Consider the following 21,512-nt stretch of genomic DNA (forward strand, 5'->3'; position numbering starts at 1 on the left):
TTCTTTGTTAGAAGAGCCCATTATTAAATAATTGTTCCCCATGTAGAGACCGACGGTAATCAAGTCACCACTTCTCCTTTTCTTTGTTAGACTCAAAGAGCTCCCTCTGTTTAGCTTATCACTATAAGGCAGGTTTTCTAATCCTTTAATCATTCTCAGGGCTCTTCTCTGAACCCTCTTCAATTCATCCTTCTTGAATTGTGGGCACCAGAGCTGAACACCGGATTCCAACAATGGTCACACCACTGCCAAATACAGAGTAAAATAACTTCTCTGCTCCTACTCGAGATTCCCCTGTTTATGCATCCCCGGATCACATTCTCTCTTTTAGCCACAGCATCGCATTGGGAGCTTGTGTTCAGCTGATTATCCATCATGACCCCAAAATCTTTTCCAGTCACTGCTTCCTAGGATAGAGAGCCCCCGCCCCCACGTAAGTATGGCCTACATTCTTTGTTCCTAGATGTGTACATTTACATTTAGCCATATAGGAACACACATTGTTTGTTTGATATCAGTTTATCAGGCGATCTGGATCACTCTGAATCAGTGATTCTTCTGGAGTTGGGCGCCTACCCTGTTGAGGAACTGTAGAAAACCCTGCTCGGCCCCCATCTGCATCTTTAGGCACCTAAATACCTTTGAAAACCTGGTCCATGGTGCTGCGTATCATCTGCATGCTGATGGCAGCCCAGATCCTCTCACTATCTCCCCAGTGGCCTTGCATGCATGTTGAGCAGGAGGAGAGCCAGAAAATCACCAAGTGGATCTTTGCATGAGGGAAATCAGAGAGCAGATAAGCAATTGCCCAGCATCAATCATGCTCTGTGATAAGAGAATGCAGCCTGACAAAAGCAACCTCATTTCCCCCCAACTAGTATCTTCACAAAATCCCACAGTGAGCTGTATCAAAGGCTGCTTGGCACATCGGAAATCATCAAATATGCACCCAGGCTGAGATCTTCAAAGTTGCCAATGGGATTTGAATACCCAATTCCCACTCTCTTATAGGAATTTGGGTTTGAAAATCTCTCTTTAGGTGGCTTTGAGTAAATCAGTATAAGTCAATGAGAAGGTTGCTTCATCCAGGCAGACTATAGAAACACTTAGTTAATTTACTGATTCAAAAAGAAAAATTCAGAATGCCAGGGGCCGAAGACTCTTAAAAACCTAGATGGAGCATAAACCAGTTCGCCTGACCAGCAAGGGAAGACTTCAGTGCCTTTAGAAGCCAGTTAAAGCAAAAGTTGTTACCACACATTTAAATCAGAAGGAAAAGTGCCCTACAACTGGACTTGTAGCTCCATCCAGTGGCAACAGAATACGAAGCATTTCCAAAGCTTTAAAAACCACTGCCGGACAATATTTGCTAGAACCTGGAGATGTTCCGACAATGTATATTTTTTCCTTTGTGAAAATCTTAGCAAGCTGCCATCTGCTGCTAAGTTAAAAACCCCAATATCTGTAAAAAGGGTAACATAATGAAATGAAAGACGCTATAGACACAGCAGCGCTGAATGGAAAAAATCTGCAACTGATAATTTATTCAATGAATTTCACCTTTGCATATTGTGTGAACAGATTGCAAATTTCTCCAGACCTGTTTGTTGTGTGAAATTCTTTACATATTTCTTTAGCAAACAATTCTGCTTAGGCAGATCATTTTGCAAAGAGGTGATTGAGGAAATTCCTGCTAACTTGATTTAAGTCAGTCATGTGGTCTTGCTTCTGTTTCCTGACTGGATGATTAATGTAACTGGCCACTAGTCTGATCAAATATACAGCACCAACAAAATTTGTGTTTTTGTGAATATTTGAGCAATTGAAATTAAAATTAGCCTTCGATGAATGCTTGCACTAAAGTAAAGCTTGAAAGTTCACAGCCCACGGAAGTGTTGTGAACCAGATCAATTCTAGTAGAAATTAATTTGTACTTGAATATTGGTGGAAAATTTTCTGCTGTTCACTCAGCTAATGTACAAAATATGGTGAGGGTTTGGTAAGCCGACATAAAGCACAACAGAGATTCAGTTTCAGCTCTAAATTTCATATGACTGCCTGCCCCATTTGTGCCCTAGTTATTACAAAATTTTCCAAGCTGTGCCTCATGTTATATTACTATACGTACTGCATAGTCAAGCGCAGTGAGATGGGTTAAAATGACCCCCTCCCTCTCCAAACTCTGAATGTAAGGGCTTCATTTAATGCAAGTCGGGCCTGATTCTCCTTTACACCATTCTGGCAGTGGAAAGGGGCTTCATGTGGGACTAAAATTACATTTTCGCCCACTTTAAGGTTGTTTTGTACTGCCAGAGCCGTGAAAAATAATCTCTGTGCAAATGAGACTCCGATCCAGTATAATTTTTATTCAAGTTGCAAAATGCATCCAACACTCTGACATCAATTATCAAACCATAGAAATAAGAATGTAACTAGACTGACCAATTGTCACCTCGAGATATTGCAAGGTAACTTTTATGTTTGTTACAATGTTAGGTTTCGGGGGTTTTTTTAAAGGTAAAATGTACAAGCTGAGTGGCAGAAAGGATTTTGGAAAAAGGTAGATGTGAAAGCTGCTTCTAAGGATAGTGATGAAAGCCCATAGCTATATATATCTAAAACCCGAAAATTGAGAGGGGATTTCCAGAGTTCTCCTCACCCCCCTAAGAATTATCAATTAAAGACCTCTTGAGTGTATAAGTGAAATAAAGACAGTCCACTAACTAAAAAATGGCTGTTCGAGATCACTTTAAAAGTGCCAGTCCTGCTGTTGGAAAAGGATGTAGCTTATTCAGGATGTGGAATTAAATTGGTTACCAAAAATAATTTTGTACAAAGATTCTATTCAGCCTCACAAATCACAGGTCTGACCCTGCATTCCTTCCTCCGATGAAAGGCCATGAAGCCAATGGGGCTACTGAAGTGAGTAAAGGCTGTGGGACATGGCCCCTCATATGTCTGCTGCTGCAAGTAGATATTGTCAAATGGAAAATGCATATTAAGTTTATGGCTCCTGGGGAGTGGAGAAGTGATACATAATAGTAGGTGGAAGTCATTGCTCTGTGTTAGTCTAGGTGTAATGAGTTGAGGGTCTCTGCTTGGTTCCTAGTGGGAAAGTTATGCACATGACCAAATTCAGATGGAATTCACTGAAGGGGATAAGCTCTCTTTGTGTTAAAAGTGCCATCTAGGTCTCCTTCCCGTGGTGCTGATGGGATCTCGAGTTCTTTGTAGCTGACTTTAACCACTCCGTAGTTCGGCGTTTACTCTCTCCCCAGCTGTAGAGGGGGGTGTACCCGAAATGCCTGAAGGCTTTGTCTGTCTCATAGGAGAAGGTGGTGGTTATTGTATTCAGCAGAGGCAAGTTTAGGAAGGGCCGTGGTTTCCAAAAGGGGTACAAAAGGATCCTGATTATCCTATAAACGTATATTTGTAACCATAGCTTCCAGTAAGGTATGCGTGAGCCCAGCCTTATTGAGGGGTCCATCCCTGACAACAGCTGATATCTCACTAGGAAGCCTTTCCTCGTTGGGGTGTCATCGTAGGAATAATACACCTGCCCAGCAAGTACGTCTGGTTTCAGCTGCAAGTTCCGGGCTGCAAGCACATGCATCCATGCAGCATTCCCTGGAGAAGGAGAAGGGAGAGTAGGAATGGAGGAGGAGCCAGCTTGGTCCATGTATTACAAGAGCTTACACTAGATTGAATGCATGCCCCACCTCTGCATGTTTCGTAGGCAGAGCATCTTTTTCCATCTTGCCTCACTTTTGTCACCCAACCTTAGTCTGGAGGCAGGACCGGCTCCAGGCACCAGCCCAGCAAGCAGGTGCTTGGGGCGGCCAACGGAGAGGGGCGGCACATCCGGCTCTTCGGCGGCAATTCGGCGGAGGGTCCCTCACTCCCTCTCGGAGCGAAGGACCAGCCACCGAATTGCCGCCGAAGACTGAAGCGGCGGCGGTAGAGCTGATCCCGATCGCGGCTTTTTTTTTTTTTTTTTTTGCTGCTTGGATCGGCAAAAACCCTGGAGCCCGCCCTGTCTGGAGGGACCTGGTCGTTGCCCAAAATATGCAAGGTCCAGTGGCGGCTCCAGGCACCAGCGCTTAGGGTGACCAGATGTCCTGATTTTATAGGGACAGTCCCGATTTTTGGGTCTTTTTTTTTATATAGGCTCCTATTACCTCCCTCCCACTCCCATCCCGATTTTTCACATTTGCTGTCTGGTCACCCTACCAGCGCTCCAAGCGCGTGCCTGGGGGGGCAAGCCGCGGGGGGCGCCCTGCCAGTCCCTGCGAGGGCGGCAGTCAGGCAGCCTTCGGCGGCTTGCCTGCAGGAGGTCCGCCGGTCCCGTGGATTCGGCAGCAATTCAGCGGCGGGTACGCCGAATCCACGTTACCAGCGGACCTCCCGCAGGCATGCCGCTGAAGGCAGCCTGTCTGCCATGCTTGGGGCAGCCAAAAAGCTAGAGCCGCCTCTGCAAGGTCCATTCAATCTCTAGTTCCCCTTTTGAGATGGCCAACAAGTGTCCATTGTGACTTTGGTTCATGGGAAATGAAGGGGCAATATTTCATAGTCAGAGACAGATTGGACTCAATGGTTTTATTCCTGGCTCTCCTGCATGTCTTTGGACAAGTCACTTAACCTATTTGGCCTGACTCTCCTCTAACAGTGGTTTCAAACCCCTGTAATTCCATCCTTGGAGATTACTCTATTCTTAAATCTGGAAGATTTACTGGATAATTCTATCCCTGCTACAGTACGGTTCAACATACCGATAAAAGGATCTCTTCTGTATTAAATTCTATAGGTTTTTCTACAGAATCATCTTAAATTTCCATAGAATCCTGTTGGTTTAATCCCTATTAAATTCAGTCGCTCTCTTCCTTCCACAAGGAAAGTTTTCCAAACTTTACAAATAGAACTGGTTGGTCTCTCCTGCCTTCGTGTCTCCCTCCCCCAATCTAACACAGGGTTTAAAAAGAAGAGGCGAGACTTTTCAAACAAAAATTTTCATTTGGTTTGAAATTTTGTTTCTAGGAGATGAAAAATTTTGTTTTGAAAACCAGTACGTTTTCAAATTCTGGGGGTTTTGCTTTTTTCCCTTCCTGGAATATTCCCCACCCGCCCATCCCTGGAAGAAAAAATACATTTCTGCCACCTTCCCTCCCCCCCCCTTTTTTTTTCCATTGCAAGTTTTTTCCGTGTTCTAAAGGATTTTTCATTTTGTTTAAAAAAAAGAGTAAAATTCCATACAAAAAATTAGAACAAAATAATAAAGTTGTTTTTTAATTTTTTTCCCAGAAAACCCTTAATTTTTTTTTCCCAGCCGGCCCTATTTAGAGTTTTTAAAATTATTTCTGTGTTCATTCTTTACATTCCTTGCTCACTGTCGGAACATTATCCAGGGTGTATAATAGTCTCATGGCCAAAAATCAGATTGACCCTTTAAAAAATAATCTGGTAAAAACCTGTAAAGGAATCAAAGCAACATACTCACCTACGTATGTCCAATTACGTTCTGTATCTTCGGGTTCCAGGTAGTCCAACACACCCCCTTTGGCTTTAGCCAAGGTATGCAAGTCCTTTAGAACCAGATACTTCTCCCCATAAATTGTATTTGGACAGATGATGCATGTTGCAAGTTTGCCACCATTGCTTAGCTGTAAAATCAAAACCGAATGTTTGACAGACAAGGTGGGTGAGGTAATACCTTTTATTGGACCAACTTCTGTTGGTGAGAGAGACAAGCTTTCATGCTTACACAGGGTTGTTCTTCAGGTCACACAGAATGTTAGCAGGCTATGGATTCGAGGATGAGATCTTCCATGGTATTTTTGTGTTTGTTAAATACAAAGCATGCCATGTGGAAATAAAGGGACTACTAAACTGCTTAGGCACTTTTGAAAAAACACTGTGAAGTCCCGTTTTCAGAAATGATTTAGGCACTTGGGGCCAGATTTTCAAAGATATTCAGATGCCTAAGGTTGCATCCTAGTGGGATTTTCAAAAGTGCCAAGGTGCCTAACTCCCATTGAAATGCCCAAGTCTCTTTGAAAGTCAATTGGACTTAGGAACCTAAGTGCCTAAGGAATGTCTACACCAGGGGTAGGCAACCTATGGCACATGTGCCAAAGGCGGCACGCGAGCTGATTTTCAGTGGCACTCACACTGCCCGGGTCCTGGCCACCTGTCTGGGGGACTCTGCATTTTAATTTAATTTTAAATGAAGCTTCTTAAACATTTTAAAAACCTTATTTACTTTACATACAACAATAGTTTAGTTATATATATTAGACTTATCGAAAGAGACCTTCTAAAAATGTTAAAATGTATGACTGGCACGCGAAACCATAAATTAGAGTGAATAAATGAAGACTCGGCGCACCACTTCTGAAAGGTTGCTGAACCCTGGTCTACACAGCACACTAAGCCCAGTTCTGTGGCACTCGGGCTTGTGGACTCAGTGATTTCAAGCCTGTGCTTGAGCATCCACCATGCATTGTAAACCTGGATTTACAATTGCTGGACCTGGGCCTCTCAGCCATTCTATGCGTCCATACTGCACTGGGAAGACCTTCTGACTTAGGTCTGTGACTTGAGCTGCATCCAGACTGCAAAATGACAGGGCTTGGACCCCACTCACAGCAGGACTCTGGCTCTGACCCAACCCTCCTAGTGGGGTCTGAGAACCTGGGTCCTGAGTACTTGCTGACCCGAGTCAGCCTGATTTGTGTGGACAGAAGAGGGACTTATCTTGAACCTGAGTCAGAGGTCAGGTGTACTATGCAGTGTGGACATCCCTTTTGAAATTGGGACTTAGACTCCTATCTCACTTAGGGACTTTTGAATATCCACTTACATGGGATATTAAGGTCAATGTGGGCCCTGATTCAACAAAGCACTTGAGCTCATGCTTAAGTAATATTCTATTCCTATGAGGCATCTCCATTACTGGAGGTTTGCAACCCTGGTAGCCCATTCTATACACTCCTCTGCTTATTTCTTTGTGAATAAATAGTCCTGTTGATCCATCCAGGGTACCACATTGTCTATCCAAGATCTTTTTCTGTCTCGTGTTCTTCTGCCAACAACTTTCCCTTCCAGTGCCCATAAACGTGCATTACCCACTAAACCTCTTAAAATATACCTTATAAATCAAATCTTTCTTTTCATAAGATCTTTAACTAGAATTTTCTGAGTTTCAAGTCTCTCTAATACTCATTCACTGGTTACGTGGTCTATCCATGATATTTTCAGAATTCTTCTAACACACCATAATTGGAAGGATTGTAGTTTCTTTATAATTGATTGCTTGACTGTCCATGTTTCACAGCCATAATTTAACACAGACCAAGTGTAAGTTTTTAAGACTCATAAGTGGCATTCACTGCAATGGAATTTAAGCATGTGCTTAAAATGCTTTGCCAAATCCGGGCCTTGGAGCGTTACGGTCTGCTTTATGATGCTGTGGGAACACCCAGCATAAATCAATTGAAGGCTTTTCTATGGGAAATCAAAACTGCAGCTGTTTGTAGTTGATCAGCTTTGAGTGGCGGGATTGTATTAAGAGAATCATGGGCTCTCGCCTTCCGTAAATCCTACGTTATGGTACTGAGGCTGCTGTCGGACTTTTGTACCTCTTTTCCATTGGCTTCAAGTACCAGTTTTTCTGCCATGGCCTTAGTCTTCCCATAAGGCAGTTCCACTTCCCCACTGTACTTGGTGTCTTCTGTTCCTCTGAGATAAATGAAAAGAAGCAGTAAGTGATCAGGGTACTACAAGAGACTGCCACAAAGCTGCTAGGCAACATCTCACCTTTGGCTACGAATTACATGTCTTGGGCAGGGCCGGCGCAACCCATTAGGCGACCTAGGCGGTTGCTTAGGGTACTACAATTTGGGGGGCGGCGACCGCGGCGGTATTTCGGCGGCGGGACCTTCCGCAGCCTCTGTGGGGGGCGGCATTTCGGGGTGGGACCTTCCGCTGCCTAGAGCGGCAGAAAAGCTGGTGGCGCTCCTGGTCTTGGGAGTCTGGGAGAATGAGGCCCTGATAAATACTGGGGGAGTCTGAGGTCTCAACAGCCCAGAGTATGAACTGTTTTCAACACTACAAAACGTATTCACTGGGCTGTATTATTGCTGGTTTGTTCTCGTTTTTGTTTAGTGGGGTTTGCCTATGTCAAATTAACCTGTGTAACTCACTGCCACATGACATACAATGACTGAAGCAAATAATATTTCAAAAGAAGTAGGCACCTCTGAAAACAATAGACTCGGCTTTTCTAGCAACCCACAAATGGCTGAATGTGGCCCAGGAAGATAAAGGGTAGAAAGAATAAAAGCACTCACAGCTAAAAGAGAGAGAGAGGCCCATTACTTGGCATAAATTAGAAGGAGCAGTTGCTGTTTAATTTTCCAATACTATTCATTATAAGGCATTTGCAAGCATAGTAGACACGTAAAAGGGCTGCATACAGTATTAGGTGATCGCATGGAAGTGTTAATACCAGTTGCTTTATTTTATATTATATTATGGGCAAATCCTGTTCTTAGGAGGCAAGCAAAGACGTTCCAGCTGTCTGGCTATCACAAGGACCTTTTCTGTAGTTGCAGGGAGCAGGCCCAGATGGATGCAGTGCGGGGAGCACTTTGCTGCTGCTCTAAAAGGAGCAGAACATGCCCCAGGCTAGCTGTGGATCTTAACTTACTACTGAGTGAAGGAGGGGGAGGCCCACAGCATGGGGGGATGGAAGAGCTATAGAATAATCAGCCACACAGACACCTGCAATAATCAGCTACAGAAAGGGAGGACAGAGCAAGCATACCAGAGGATTGCCTCTTGACAGAACCCTGGAATGTTGTCCATCGTTACCTGGCTTGGTTAGTGAATAAACCATAGATGCTAACAATGTGGGGTCTAGCTCCGTGTGGAATCTGGAAGGAATTTCAGCAGGGGGAAGAGATCTTGAGAGATGGGGGAGCAGGGAAAATCTGCTTTCCTCTGGAGCACTAAGCAGGGATCATCCATTAGGATCAAGTGTATATGGACACACACTGTACTTCCTGTAATTACCAGGACGCTAGGCTTTGGTTCTTCCGATCTTCCTACCTGCTGTGTGTCTATGTCCCCTTTAGCAGTGTGCAAATGCTGCAAAAAATGTCAGTGAAACTTCCTGCACGTTTTTAATGAATTCCCTTTTGTGTTTTGCTCTCTGGGTGAAAGTCACGCCTTCCCCCTCCTGCCGGCAGAGTGCCTGCAGAAGACCCATGCATGGCTCCAGGGGACTTGGAGTCCTCTAGAGGCCTTAAGTCTTGCACTGCCCTTGTGCACAGGAGTGAATTCCACCCTCCATGGATCGTCTAGCAGACGAGTTTGCTGGCATGAACATTCTCTGAGCCAGTGGAGGTTAAGCAGATATTGAAGTTCACGGGTAGGGTGACCAGATAGCAAATGTGAAAAATTGGGACAGGGGGTTGGGGGTAATAGGAGCCTATATAAGAAAAAGCCCCAAATATTGAGACTGTCCCTATAAAATCGGGACATCTGGTCACCCTATTCATGGGTGGCAGCCACCATTTTGCCCACAACAGTGGGGATTGAATTAGGGATGCCCAGAACAAAAAGCATGAGCTGCTAGAGGACATTCGCCTAATAATGAGTGAAGTGTCACCACATCCCTCTGCGGTACAGTATTATTGTCCCCCATTCACAGATGGGGAAAGTGAGACCAAGAGGTTAAGGACTTGCCACAAGTTCTCTCACTAAATCTCTGGCCATAGGAAGGATGATCTGATTAAGGCATTGGATTGGGCCTCAGGAGATCTGGGTTCAGTTTGTGGCTTTGCCACAGATGCCCTGTGTGACCTGGGGCAAGTTACTTGATCTTTTTGTGCCTCGGATCTCCACCTGTAAAATGGAGTGGTAATACTTCCTCTCTCCCCACCCTTTGTCTATGTAGTAGTACAGTGTCTAGCGCAATGGGCCCCCGATTTCAATGGGGACCGCTAGACGCCGCAGTAATACAAATAAATAATAAGAGTCAGGAATTAAAAACTCAACTCTCCTTCTGCCCTGTTCTTTTATTACAAGGCCGTCCTCCCCACTCCCTGTCTGTGGGTGACGCATAGGACAAACAAACTAGAAAACACACGTGTGGGGCATGGTTCATTCCACCCTTAGGAGCCTCTGGAGGCCCAAGACAATTAGGAGGTTTATCTAGAAGTTCTAGTTTTAATTACTTTCTTTCTGTATCTTCAGATCTTTTTCTCTTTAAAAGAAACTGCTCCACCACGGGTAACGAACGTGCATGTGATTCTTGGACTGCAGTGCGCTGTTGGGAGTTCTCATCCCCCCCACCCTTTAAAGCTTGCCCGTAACAAAGAGCTCAGTGTAATGCTCTTGCTTTTCAAAATGATCACAGATAACTGAACACTAATGAGACTGGAGCGGCATTGTCAGAAGGTATCTCAGCAGTAGCTCTCTCAGAGGGATTGAGACTGACAGAGGCATTTTCTATTATTGTCGGATGCTGAGGTGTTAGCATTATCCCAGCACCCATCACCCTGTCCAGAGACTAATCGGGCTTTGTCTGTGTCAGTTCACCAGGATGTAAAAGTGAGTTGAATATAATTACACAATGAATGATGGGGAGAGGGGGGCAGAGGAGAGGAAAGAAGAGCTGGCGCATGAGCTGCAAGAGAGAAGCACAGAGCGGGGGGAAGCCGCATTGCATGTATTTTCAGTGTGGTGACCATGGCCATAGTGTGCAGTTTGCCAGTCCTCCCAGCTGGGCTCCATTAAGAGGCAACTGGTGCGTTTTCAGACCATGGGCCTCGTTCTTGTCTCGCTTGACACCACCTTGCGTCCATTGACTTACTCTGGATTTCAACCAGATACAGGGGAATCGGGCCCATATTTTCAAAAGGATTTCCTATTTGCCCTACCCACATGGGACATGAGCCAGAGGGTACGAAGTTAAATGAATTCGAGTCTCTGGCTGCTGGGAGCTTTTTTTCACCCTGTTTTGGGTTGTGTGTTTATTTTGAGGCAAATAACGTGTCAAGTGCTCAGGAGACCAGACTCGATGGACTGTTGCTCTGTTCCATTGGGGGCACAGTTACATGCCACTAGGCCACCCCCCTTAGAGAAGAGTTGGGGTAGCATTTGCAAAAGCGCTTAAGTCCTACTGAAAGTCAATGAATGGGACTTGAGCTCCTAAGTCACCTGGGCACTTTTGAAACTTGTTAGCCCGTGTCATTGAAAGTCAGTGGAACTTAGGAACCTAAGTGCCGGTCACTGCTGAAAATGGGGCGTAGGCTCTTAAGTAACTGCGGCACATTTGAACATTTTACTCTTTGGTCCTGATCCAAACCGACGGTTGATTTCAATGGAAGCAGAATCAAGCCCTTAGCAGCTGCTCAGATATGGTCAAGGGATCTAGGGGAACGGGGCCTTGAGGCCAGGGATAGGTGGCCAATGGGAAGGGCTGATAATCTGACTGATACATAGGTCATATGCAGCTGGGCCATATGCCACTTGGTAAACTTTTTATCCTGGAGTTTTATCCACTAGCGTTGGCATTTAGGCCACGTTTGAGGCTGTAATTGCTCAAGGAGAATGGTAGCAGGGAAGGACCAGCACAAAAGGGAATCACTGTGGAGGGAAAAACGCCTTTCCCTCGTGTCCAAGCAAAAATCCCCACGCTGGCTTCAGCTCCAACGCTCTTCTTTCAGTCATCGGACAAACCAGACAAATGCAACGGATCCGCTTAGGCTCACCTCAGCATGGGTTCTTGTCGAGTGTTGGGTCCCACGGCAGCAATGGAGCTTGTATAGACAACATAGGGGACGCTCAGGGTGTAGCAGGCCTTCAGCACGTTTTCAGTACCTGAGGAGCATGTCCGGAATGAAAAATTAATTAATAACCTTCATTGGTTTGGTTCCTGATCTATTCGCAAAAATAGATTTGCAAAGTCAAGGTTCGGATTTGAACTAAGACTGTTTTCCCACGGGTGGATCTCATTGCAAAGCCACAACAAGGTCTGGGTTCACCACGTTCAGATATTTAGGCAAGATCACTCAGTCTCGGCGGCTCACCAGATATGGGACCATTGGCTACTCTTGAAAATTTAATGTGACTTGACTCGTGTGGCTACTATTCGGAAGCTCAAATTTTACCACCAAACAGCAGCCTCGGGTGGTTTGCAGATATCTAGACAAGCAAAAACCTTCTCATTAGACACTGTGTGTTTAAAATTGTGTGTCCACCACCTTGGTAGTTTGCAAGCCAACATTGAATACAAACTATGGTTGACTTTGTGTACACTGGCAGTGCAGGTAAAAAAATACCCAGGTGGTTAGGGTTGCCACCTGTTTAGGTTTTCCCAGGATCATCCTTTTTTTGAGGTAGCTGTCCCAGGAAATCTGTAAGGATGCTCAGTACACCCTGCCAGGTGTCATGTTTTATTGACTTAGGATCATCCTGGATCCCGGTTTTATAGCTCAGAGGTGGCAATTCCACACATGGTTCTAGCCCTGATGCGAAGAGTCCTGAGCTATATGCATTTGAAAAAAACCACAACAGTAATATTTTATACCAATGGTCCAAGCACAAGGCCAAATTTTGCCACCTTCTCTCACACTGAGCATTGCCCTACTCCAGAGGTAACCCTACACAATGGAGTTAAGGGGCTATGCAGCATGAGCAAGGATGGTCAATCTGGCCTTGTAGTCAGTTTGTAGTGATTCAGACCAGGCCTGGAGTCCGCTTTCACAAAGGGTGAACAGAGAGAAAAAAGGTCTTTATCAGCCCCTGGGAACAGCAATCGGTTTTCATTTGTTACAAAATCAACAACAAAGGGCCAAAAAAATAATTAAAATGGGGATTGCTCCATTTCTGTTGACTCCCACGGAGTTTGTGACAGGCACTGCTTACAACCGTCCTGGGACAGATAATGGCTTATATTAAGCCACTATTGTGGCAGGCCTGTTTGTGGACAATACCTATGTCAGCTCTGACAACATTTTGAAGATGTGGCATTAGTTATGATTCTATGGCACTTCTGGATAGGATAGTTGCATTCATTGTGATGATCTTCAGTTTGGGCTCTTCTATGAAAATGTGTATGGCAATGCCAGAACTAGGGGGTGACCTCCTACTGAAGTCAATGGAAGCTGAAGGAATTCAGCATCTCATATGTCTGGGTCCCTAAAATATCTGTAATATCCCTACCTTGATATTCAGCTTCTGTTCTTGAATTTGCAGCTCCTGCTTGGATGCATGTTACATTTAATTTTTATATATGTTTGTTTGCTTGCTTACTTGGGATGGGCATTCTTTGGCTTCAGATAGTATTCATCTAAACAGAGCCTGATTTTTCAGAGGTGCTGAGCAGCTACCCTATGAAAATGAGGAACGTCTTAAAGTTCGAAAATTGAACTCCCCAAAAAGCAGAGGGAGGCACAATCACTTCTGAAAATCTTGGCCTGGACCTAGTTCTCTGGGCTAGTTTCAGAGGCCTTCTCTGTTCAACTGGAAAGTCCTCCAAGTTCCCAGAGAGCTGCAAGTCCCTTTCTAATAAACTGCTGATTTCAAGCAGACAATGAAGAGAGGATCTCACAAAGCCATTAGAAAACAGAGCCCTGAGGTCTCGCTCTGAATATTACCTGCACTCACAAAATACAGCCACTTTTTTTTTTTTAAGCATCAATCTTGAAAGCAACAAAAATAGAGAAATGGATGTTGGCCTTGAATGCATCAGTAAATCGCAGGTGCCTTAAGCATTAACCAAGTAGGAAGAAAAATATAAAGATCATCTTTGCAGTTAACTATTATATCAGCTAGTGGCCTGACATGCATTAGAAATTCTTGCTGTAATGGGGATTTCATTTTTTTTTATAACAGTGCTCATTCACTGGATTTATGAACCAATTTTATTTAAGCAGATTTGTAACTAAGATGGAAAGGAAATCTGTGTAGGTAGTGACAGGGAGAAAACATCGAGGACAATCTCGCATGTATGTAAGGCCTTGTCTACACACACAATGGTAGGGCTTTAACTAGACTGGTATAATTAAAGGGGTACCAGTGTGGACGCACTTATACTGGCATAAATGTACTTATATCAGTATCGCTTCCCCCCCCCATCGATTCCAAGGCCAGAAGGGACCATTGTGATCATCCTAATCTGACCTTGTGTATGACACAGGGCAAAGAACTGCCCCAAAATAATTCCTACCTAGAACAGATCTGTTAGACAAACACCCAATCTTGATTTAAAAATGGTCAGTGATGGAGAATCCTCCAGGACAGTTTGTTCCAATGGTTAATTACTCACTGTTTAAAAAAAATTATACCTTGTTTCCAATCTGAATTTGTCTATCTTCAATTTCCAGCCATTGGATTGTATTATACCTTTCTCCGCTAGATTGAGGAGCCCATTATTCAATATATATATTCCCAGAGGTGGCTCCAGGCACCAGCGCACCAAGCGCGTGCCTGGGGCGGCAAGCCACGGGGGGTGAGCTACCGGTTGCTGTGAGGGCGGCAGTCAGGCAGCCTTCGGCGGCGCGCCTGCGGGAGGTCCGCCAGTCCCGTGGCTTCGGTGGTAATTCGGCGGCAGGTACACCAAAGGCGCGGGACCGGCAGATCACCCACAGAACCGCCGCCAAATCCATGTGACCAGCAGACTGCCCGCAGGCATGCCGCCGAAGGCCGCCTGACTGCCGTGCTTGGGGCGGCAAAAGACATAGAGCCGCCCCTGTATATTCCAGAGGTAGGTACTTACAGACTGTGATCAAGTCACCCCTTAACCTTCTCTTTGTTGAACTAAATAGATTGAGCTCTTTGAGTCTATCGCTATAAGGCAGGTTTTCTAATCCTTTAATCATTCTCATGGCTCTTCTCTGAACCCTTTCCAATTTATCACCATCATCCTTGAATTGTGGAAAGCAGGACCGGGCACAGTATTCCAGCAGTGGGTTGCACAGTGCCAAATACAGAGACAAGATAACTTCTCTACTCCTCCTCGAGAGTCCCCTGGTCATGCATCCAAGGATTGCATTAGCTTTATTCCCTTGTCTTCTTAATTCTTGTAATTGTAAGCTACTTGGAGCAGGGACCATCTTTTTGTTCTGTGTTTGTACAGGCCCTAGCACTATGTTGTCTTGGTCCATGAGTGGGCTTCTAGATGCTATTGCAGTATAACTAATAAATCATAATGCATAAGAGTATAATTACATCTGCACCAGGGGTTTATACCCCTATAACTATATTGGTAAAACAAATCCCTCCCCTAACCAACATAATTATCCCAGTGCAAAATCTGTTTGTAGCTCAGGCCTTATTTGCCAGGGCTGTATCTTGCTCCCTCTCCATGTAACTTGGCATTGCACATATAAACGCTTTGTAGAACTGGCAGCAAATGTCATTGCCTGGTCTCAACTAGGGTCAGGGGGCCAAGAGAGAAACTTTCTTGCTAATGAAGAAAAGGTCACTTTTCTAATCCACCATCTGAGTGGTGCTTCTGAACTACAGGAAGTAGAAAAGCACTACATCAAAGAGGATACGTGTTATGTTCTCTTACACGACTCCACACACAGATGATGTGTGACTATTAGTCTGTACTTAATTCCTTGCTTTAAAGCGCTTACCAGCAACATTGACAGCTTTCATTTCCCGAAAGGGTACAGTATCTGTGTAGTCCACAATAGCAGCTGTGTGAATAACCACATGGACTCCCCGCATGGCAGAGAGGAGCAGAGCGTAGTCTCGGATGTCTCCTTTCATCACTGTCACACAAGTGGTAGCTGGAAAAAATGTTTAACTCCAGATGCAGAAATAAAAACATCTTCCTGCAGAAGGAGAATCCTGCACATAAAACCCTGTTCTGCATGGGACAAATTCAAACCCAGTGCAATTTGTTACTGTAACCCACACACCTCCTGGGTGTGGTGTTCTGTCCCATCTACTGGCACCGAGACCACTTAGAGAGATTAATGCGTCTGCTCTACAGCCTTAGCCAAGGGCCATGTGGCTTTTAGCTCATGCAGTAGAGGCTCATTCATTTAGCTTTAGAGGTCCCAGGTTTAACCCTGACAACCAGGGTCTGTCAGTATTACACTGCCACTCCACTGAATCCGTTGCATTAAGGCAGAATATGGCCCTGTATCTTTTACACCCAGAGACCTGGGTCCTCAGCTGGTGTACGTCCTTCGCTCCAATGGAACTATGCTGACTTACGCGCTCTGGATTGGGGCAAGGGTCTGTCATTATAAATGCCTAGCGCTCATACGCAGTATAGTACTGAACAAACCTGAACTAATTCATTGAAGCCAACAGGGCCACAGAGATGCAAGTGAGCAGAGAATTGGCCCGGTTGCTGGGGATGCGGGAGCAGAACTTCACTACAGAGGAAGCCCTATAGAATTTAGCAGGGACGAAACCACGAGAGTCCAGTAGAAATTAAACAGGGTTCTATGCAAATTGCTTAAAAACACGTAGAATAAAATAGAGAACTATAGGTTGGTTTAAAAATGGCCGAGGGAAGTTCTCCTTGCCTATTCCATTCTGTAAGGATTTTTTTCCACCAGGCCGGGGCTTGCTTCTGGGCTCTCCCTTCTCGCTGGCCCAGCTATACTGTACCTGCCTACTTCTGCAGCTACTACTAGTTCTTTCCTTACTTCACCAGGGTGTTGTGGTGGATTTAGCCCATTCTCCTGCGCTGTAGTTCAGAATACCTGGCTAGAGGTTGGCTCACTGTATTTCCTGGACTTTCTCTAACGTGAGTGAAAGGTGATAAGGGTCGGTTTGGCATGGAACAGTGCTGTCTTCTTAGCTTGGGGATATGGGGCTTAGAGGACACAACAGTCCTGTCTCCCAAGAGTGCGGAATGGCAGCCTCCACAGGATGGTGGCCAAGACAGCAGCTTTCTGGCCATTACAGTTGGTGGGCGAGTGCCTCTACTCCTAGCTGGATTAGGCCTGGCCTCTGGGCAGAGGTTCAGGGCTTGCAGTTACAGGCTACTCCTATGCACTGTACTCCTATACCACCATAAATGTCCCTTCAGTAAAACTCAGCCTGGAGAAGACCCTGTGAAAGACATGGGTCTTCCACATCCGCCGTTCCCAAGCTGTAGTCTGTGGATTGCTGGTGCGCCCCATGGCACTTGCTACAGGCCCCCTGAAAGGTGGCGCTCCACTAGTTTCAAGCCGTTAACTTGCACTAAAGAAAGCTACGAAAACATTGAATCCTCCCCTCATTTTTCTCAGTTACGGTAGCAATTGCAGCCCACTGGTGAGGGTGTGTCTAGGGCAGAGGGGACCTGCCAGACCCACTCGCCAGTGGGTTACAGGCTGTATTTGCCACAAGGATGTTAGGAGATTGGGAGGGTAGGTGGATTACATGGTTGGGAGACCCTGAGATGTCCCCTCTATTAAGACAGGGCTCACCCTATGGAAAAGTTTAGGAACTGCCGTCCTCCATGGTTTTGATCCAATTCCAAGGCTTTACGAAGTCCCACTGACTCAGCTGTGACCTACTTAATCATCATGAATATTTCAGCAATCAAGTAAGGGACAGGAAAGCCAATGTCTCTGCAAATGCAGCAGCCAGAGAGTGTGAGGATCAAACAGTGCAGGAGAGATACAGAAATGCCCAGGTGGCTAGAGTCTCTTACCACCTCACTGGCCCCCTGGAGTGAGATCAGATCTCGTACGTTGCACCAATAGAGGGACCTTTTTTCTCTCTCTATTTAGCACAGTCTGGAGTGAGGTCTTTAAAGCCTGCAGAGCTCCCCTATATTCTTTCACTCTCGCCACTGCAAACGTACGTGCGTGTGTGTGTCTGCGTTGGCAAGTGCTGCAGGGGAACTAAGTTGATTGTGACCCTAATGCCCCACTCCTGAGAGGTCCAGAACACCCACAACTCCGGTGACTTAACTGGAATTGTAGGTGCTCACCCCTGTCAGGATCAGGCCCCACGTAAGGCAATTCTAGAAGGCTGGGGCAAGGAATCAACTGTGCTAGAAAGCCTGGGCTCTTGGGATTTATTTTTCTCAGTGGCCCAGAATTATTTCTAATGCTGTTCCTGGTCTGTTTTGGTCAGATCTGCCACGCAGCTTAGGAATCCCCTGAACCAGGACTCAGTGCCTGGAAGGGATCTCTGACACGGTCAGCAACTTTGGTTACCATACTAGTGACAACTGAAAATCTGGTCTGAAACAAAAGGAGTCAAATTCAGACCAAGATACAACTCCATGGATTCCTGTTGTCTAACGGCCTTAGGCCAGGCCTACAGTCTAGCCACTACAGCAGCACAGCTACGATGCATAGCTACGCTGTTGTAATCCCGTAGTGCACAGCACCAGAAGGGGTCTTTCCTTTGCTGTCGGAACTCTACTTCCCTGAATGATGGTAGCTAGGTCCATGGAAGCATTCTTCCATCGACCTACCTGCATCTACACCCGAAGTTAGATTGGCAGATGATTTTTCCCACCTCTGAGCACCGCGGCTGTGTCGACCTAAATATTAAGTGTAGACAGGCCATCAACTCCTACTTCCATGGGGATTTGCACTGTAGTCCCAGTAACCATGCTTCACGGCAGCCATGTCAGCCAGCAGATGCCCATGTGCTACTAACAAACTCCTACTCCAGAACCCGTAAGCCATGCATGGGAATCCTTCCCTTGGGTACCCCCTGGAATCTCCTCTTGTTCGGAGCATTCATTCTGTCGGCGTCTAGATGAAACAACAAGACGACTCTCTTCCCTCCCCCAAAAAAGCGAGTGGAGCTCAGAAACTCCCAGGGTTACGCCCAGTACAGACTGATACAGAGCACTGGTTGCTGGGCGTATTGCTCTGTATGGATGGATGGATGTTTATGACTCCAGTAAAAGGTGCTGTTTTTCCAGTGCGCCATACGGTAATAAACGCTGGTTAAAGAGAAAAGGCAGCTATGCAACAATGCTCGGGGTGGATTAGTTTAATTAGACACCTGTTCGCTAAAAGTCATCTCTAGTAAATCGGGCAAAGCTCAGGACGCTGATAGAAGGTTCCTTCCTATTATTTCGTTCTGCGTACCAGAAACTGAGCGCGCATCTGTAGTCCTGTCAATTTTTTGTACTTGGGATAGAACCTTGTTTGGGATGGAGCTGTTTGACAGGCTGGATTTATCTCGCTGTTGTGCGTTCCAGCTGGTCACCAGGCCACTAGGGCAGATGTAACCAGTACATTGTGTCCTCCAGCTGATGGCTGGGCTCAGGGAGTGCACATCTTACATATCATCATAACTGACCCTTGATCCAGGACTCTCCCTGACAGCACATCTAGTAGATAAGTCAATACAGGTCCTCTCTCTGTATAGTTTCAGTCCCGTGCTATTCTTTTCTTAGCAGGAAGTTACTATTTGTAGTCTGTTCTGTTCAGGTTCTTACAACATGCCTGTCGCTGTGGTATGGTATCTTATACTATGCCCACCACCAAGCTATCTCCAGCATAAGTGGAACAACTGCTTCCTTGAAAGGAAGAGAGGCTATTGCTAGTACGTGATATTTCCTTACCTGTGGCAAACTTCTTCACTTCCTCGCCTGCCACTGAGTCAAAGACCCGGACTTCACTGACATAGTCCTCCTTGCACAGCAACTCCACAATGTGCTCCCCAATGAAACCACATCCTCCTGTCACCAGGTATACCAGCGCTTCACCCATCTTGGAGAGAGGAGTGGTTGCGGTAGAGAGGTGCTTCCAAGATCCTCTCAAACGCTGACTGGGCTCTCCCTCTTGGCAAATTCGTTTAGAGAACAAGTCTAAGGTTTAATCATTATCTAGAGTTGGACTGAACATTAACCTCAAAGTTGTGTGCAGATGAAACTCTGAACCACAGCGCAGAGTCACAGAACCCCCTCAGATGCTGCAGTACTATGTCCAGACAAGCACTGGGCCATAGGGCTCAGTCTGTCCCTCTCACGGGGATACCCCAAGATGTGCTCCTGTGCTGTCTCCCCACTTCGTGTTGGAAGGAGACAGGTTTTCTGCATGCAGAAAAGTCTTAAATTCTAAACACTTTCACAGGCTTTTCCACTGGAGGCAGATCTGCCCTGTGGGCCTGATTCTGAGTCACTCTGGACTAGATCCACAAAGGGAATTAAACATGTAACTACCACATTAGTCACCTAAATCCAAAATTTAGATCCTCAGCTTCCCCCGCACCCCCAGCTGCCACCTAACCCTGTAGGTGCCTAAATTTCTGCTGGTAAAGTCTCCATGGTGCCTAAATTTCTGCCACCCAGGACATGGGTGAAGCCCCAGTGGGATCCTTAAACTAAGCATTCCCTTGCCTATCTGGCCTGCTCAGAGAACACCTACTGGATCAGGCCTAGCCCAAAATGGAGATGGTGGTGGTGCCAGTGGACCTCTTTTTCACTTTTAGCCCAGCAGTTAGAGCACTCACCCAGGATGCAGGAGACCCTCTACCTGATAGGCATTGCAATGCTCAGAATCTCCTAAGTCCCTCTTGTGAATATCACCCTTAGTCTCTCTCTTCCCCATCTGTAACATGTAACAAAAGGATGGAGCTCAGCTGTTCTCAGTGGTGGCAGATGACAGAACAAGGAGTAATGGTCTCAAGTTGCAGTGGGAGAGGTTTAGGTTGGATATTAGGAAAAACTTTTTCACTAGGAGGGTGGTGAAGCACTGGAATGGGTTACCTAGGGAAGTGGTGGAATCTCCTTCCTTAGAGGTTTTTAAGGTGAGGCTTGACGAAGCCCTGGCTGGGATGATTTAGTTGGGAATTGGTCCTGCTTGGAGCAGGAGGTTGGACTAGATGACCTCCTGAGGTCCCTTCCAACCCTGATATTCTATGATAATAGCACTGTGCTCCCTCACAGGCCTGTCACAAGGATTAATAGTCTAAGGATATGTCTACACTGCATTAAAACACCCGTCCAGGCTCCAGATCAAGCTCAAATGTCTACACTGCAATTTGGTAGTCCCACAAGCCCAAGTCAGCTGACCCAGGCCAGCTGTGAGTGTTACACTGCAGTGTAGACATACCCTGGTGACACCAGCTACTACAGTAAGTGAGACAGCCACACAAGTGCTGCATGAGCGGGGGCTGTTACATCAGGCAGCCTTGATAGTGTCCTTATCAGTGTTGCAAGGAAGAATGTGATGAGGTAGAGGCCTTGAGTTTGGGTTCATTGACATTTTCCTTTGTTTACATTATGTGCTCAGCCCTAGCTGCAGGACGGGCTCTCGATAGCTGCAATGTAATCATGCCGGCGCCAGGCCAGGAAACCCGCCAATTGCTGTTTTGAATGTGGTGAATGGTCTGGAGAGAGGGATGACAAGCCTCCAGGATTGTCCTGGAGTCTCCAGGAATTAAAGATTGTCATGTGATGAATCCTCCAGGAATACGGACAACCAAAATTGGCAGCCCTGTCTGGAGAACAAGATGTAAACACTGCCAGCCCCACTCCCACCAGCATAAATGAGCAGTAACTCCACTGAAATCAATGACCC

General features: G+C 45.9%; 1 protein-coding gene across 2 annotated transcripts; it reads right to left on the minus strand.

The window, feature by feature from the left end:
• Positions 1-2,346: 2,346 nt before the first annotated feature.
• LOC112111968 (3 beta-hydroxysteroid dehydrogenase type 7-like) lies at positions 2,347-19,751 on the minus strand. 2 transcript variants are annotated; one of them, XM_024207651.3, is made up of 6 exons: positions 19,553-19,751; positions 15,648-15,803; positions 11,775-11,883; positions 7,635-7,734; positions 5,495-5,657; positions 2,347-3,627 (listed from the first exon to the last, which is right to left on the minus strand). In XM_024207651.3, exons 1-6 carry the CDS (start codon positions 19,698-19,700, stop codon positions 3,188-3,190), a joined length of 1,116 nt encoding a protein of 371 aa, XP_024063419.2. In that variant the 5' UTR covers positions 19,701-19,751; the 3' UTR covers positions 2,347-3,187. The 2 variants fall into 2 exon arrangements, with proteins under 2 accessions (XP_024063419.2, XP_024063420.2); XM_024207652.3 differs by lacking the exon at positions 15,648-15,803.
• Positions 19,752-21,512: the final 1,761 nt, after the last annotated feature.

The sequence above is a fragment of the Terrapene carolina genome, unplaced genomic scaffold (assembly GCF_002925995.2).
Source record: "Terrapene carolina triunguis isolate 2854851 unplaced genomic scaffold, T_m_triunguis-2.0 Scaffold231, whole genome shotgun sequence".
NCBI classification, from domain to species: domain Eukaryota; kingdom Metazoa; phylum Chordata; order Testudines; family Emydidae; genus Terrapene; species Terrapene triunguis.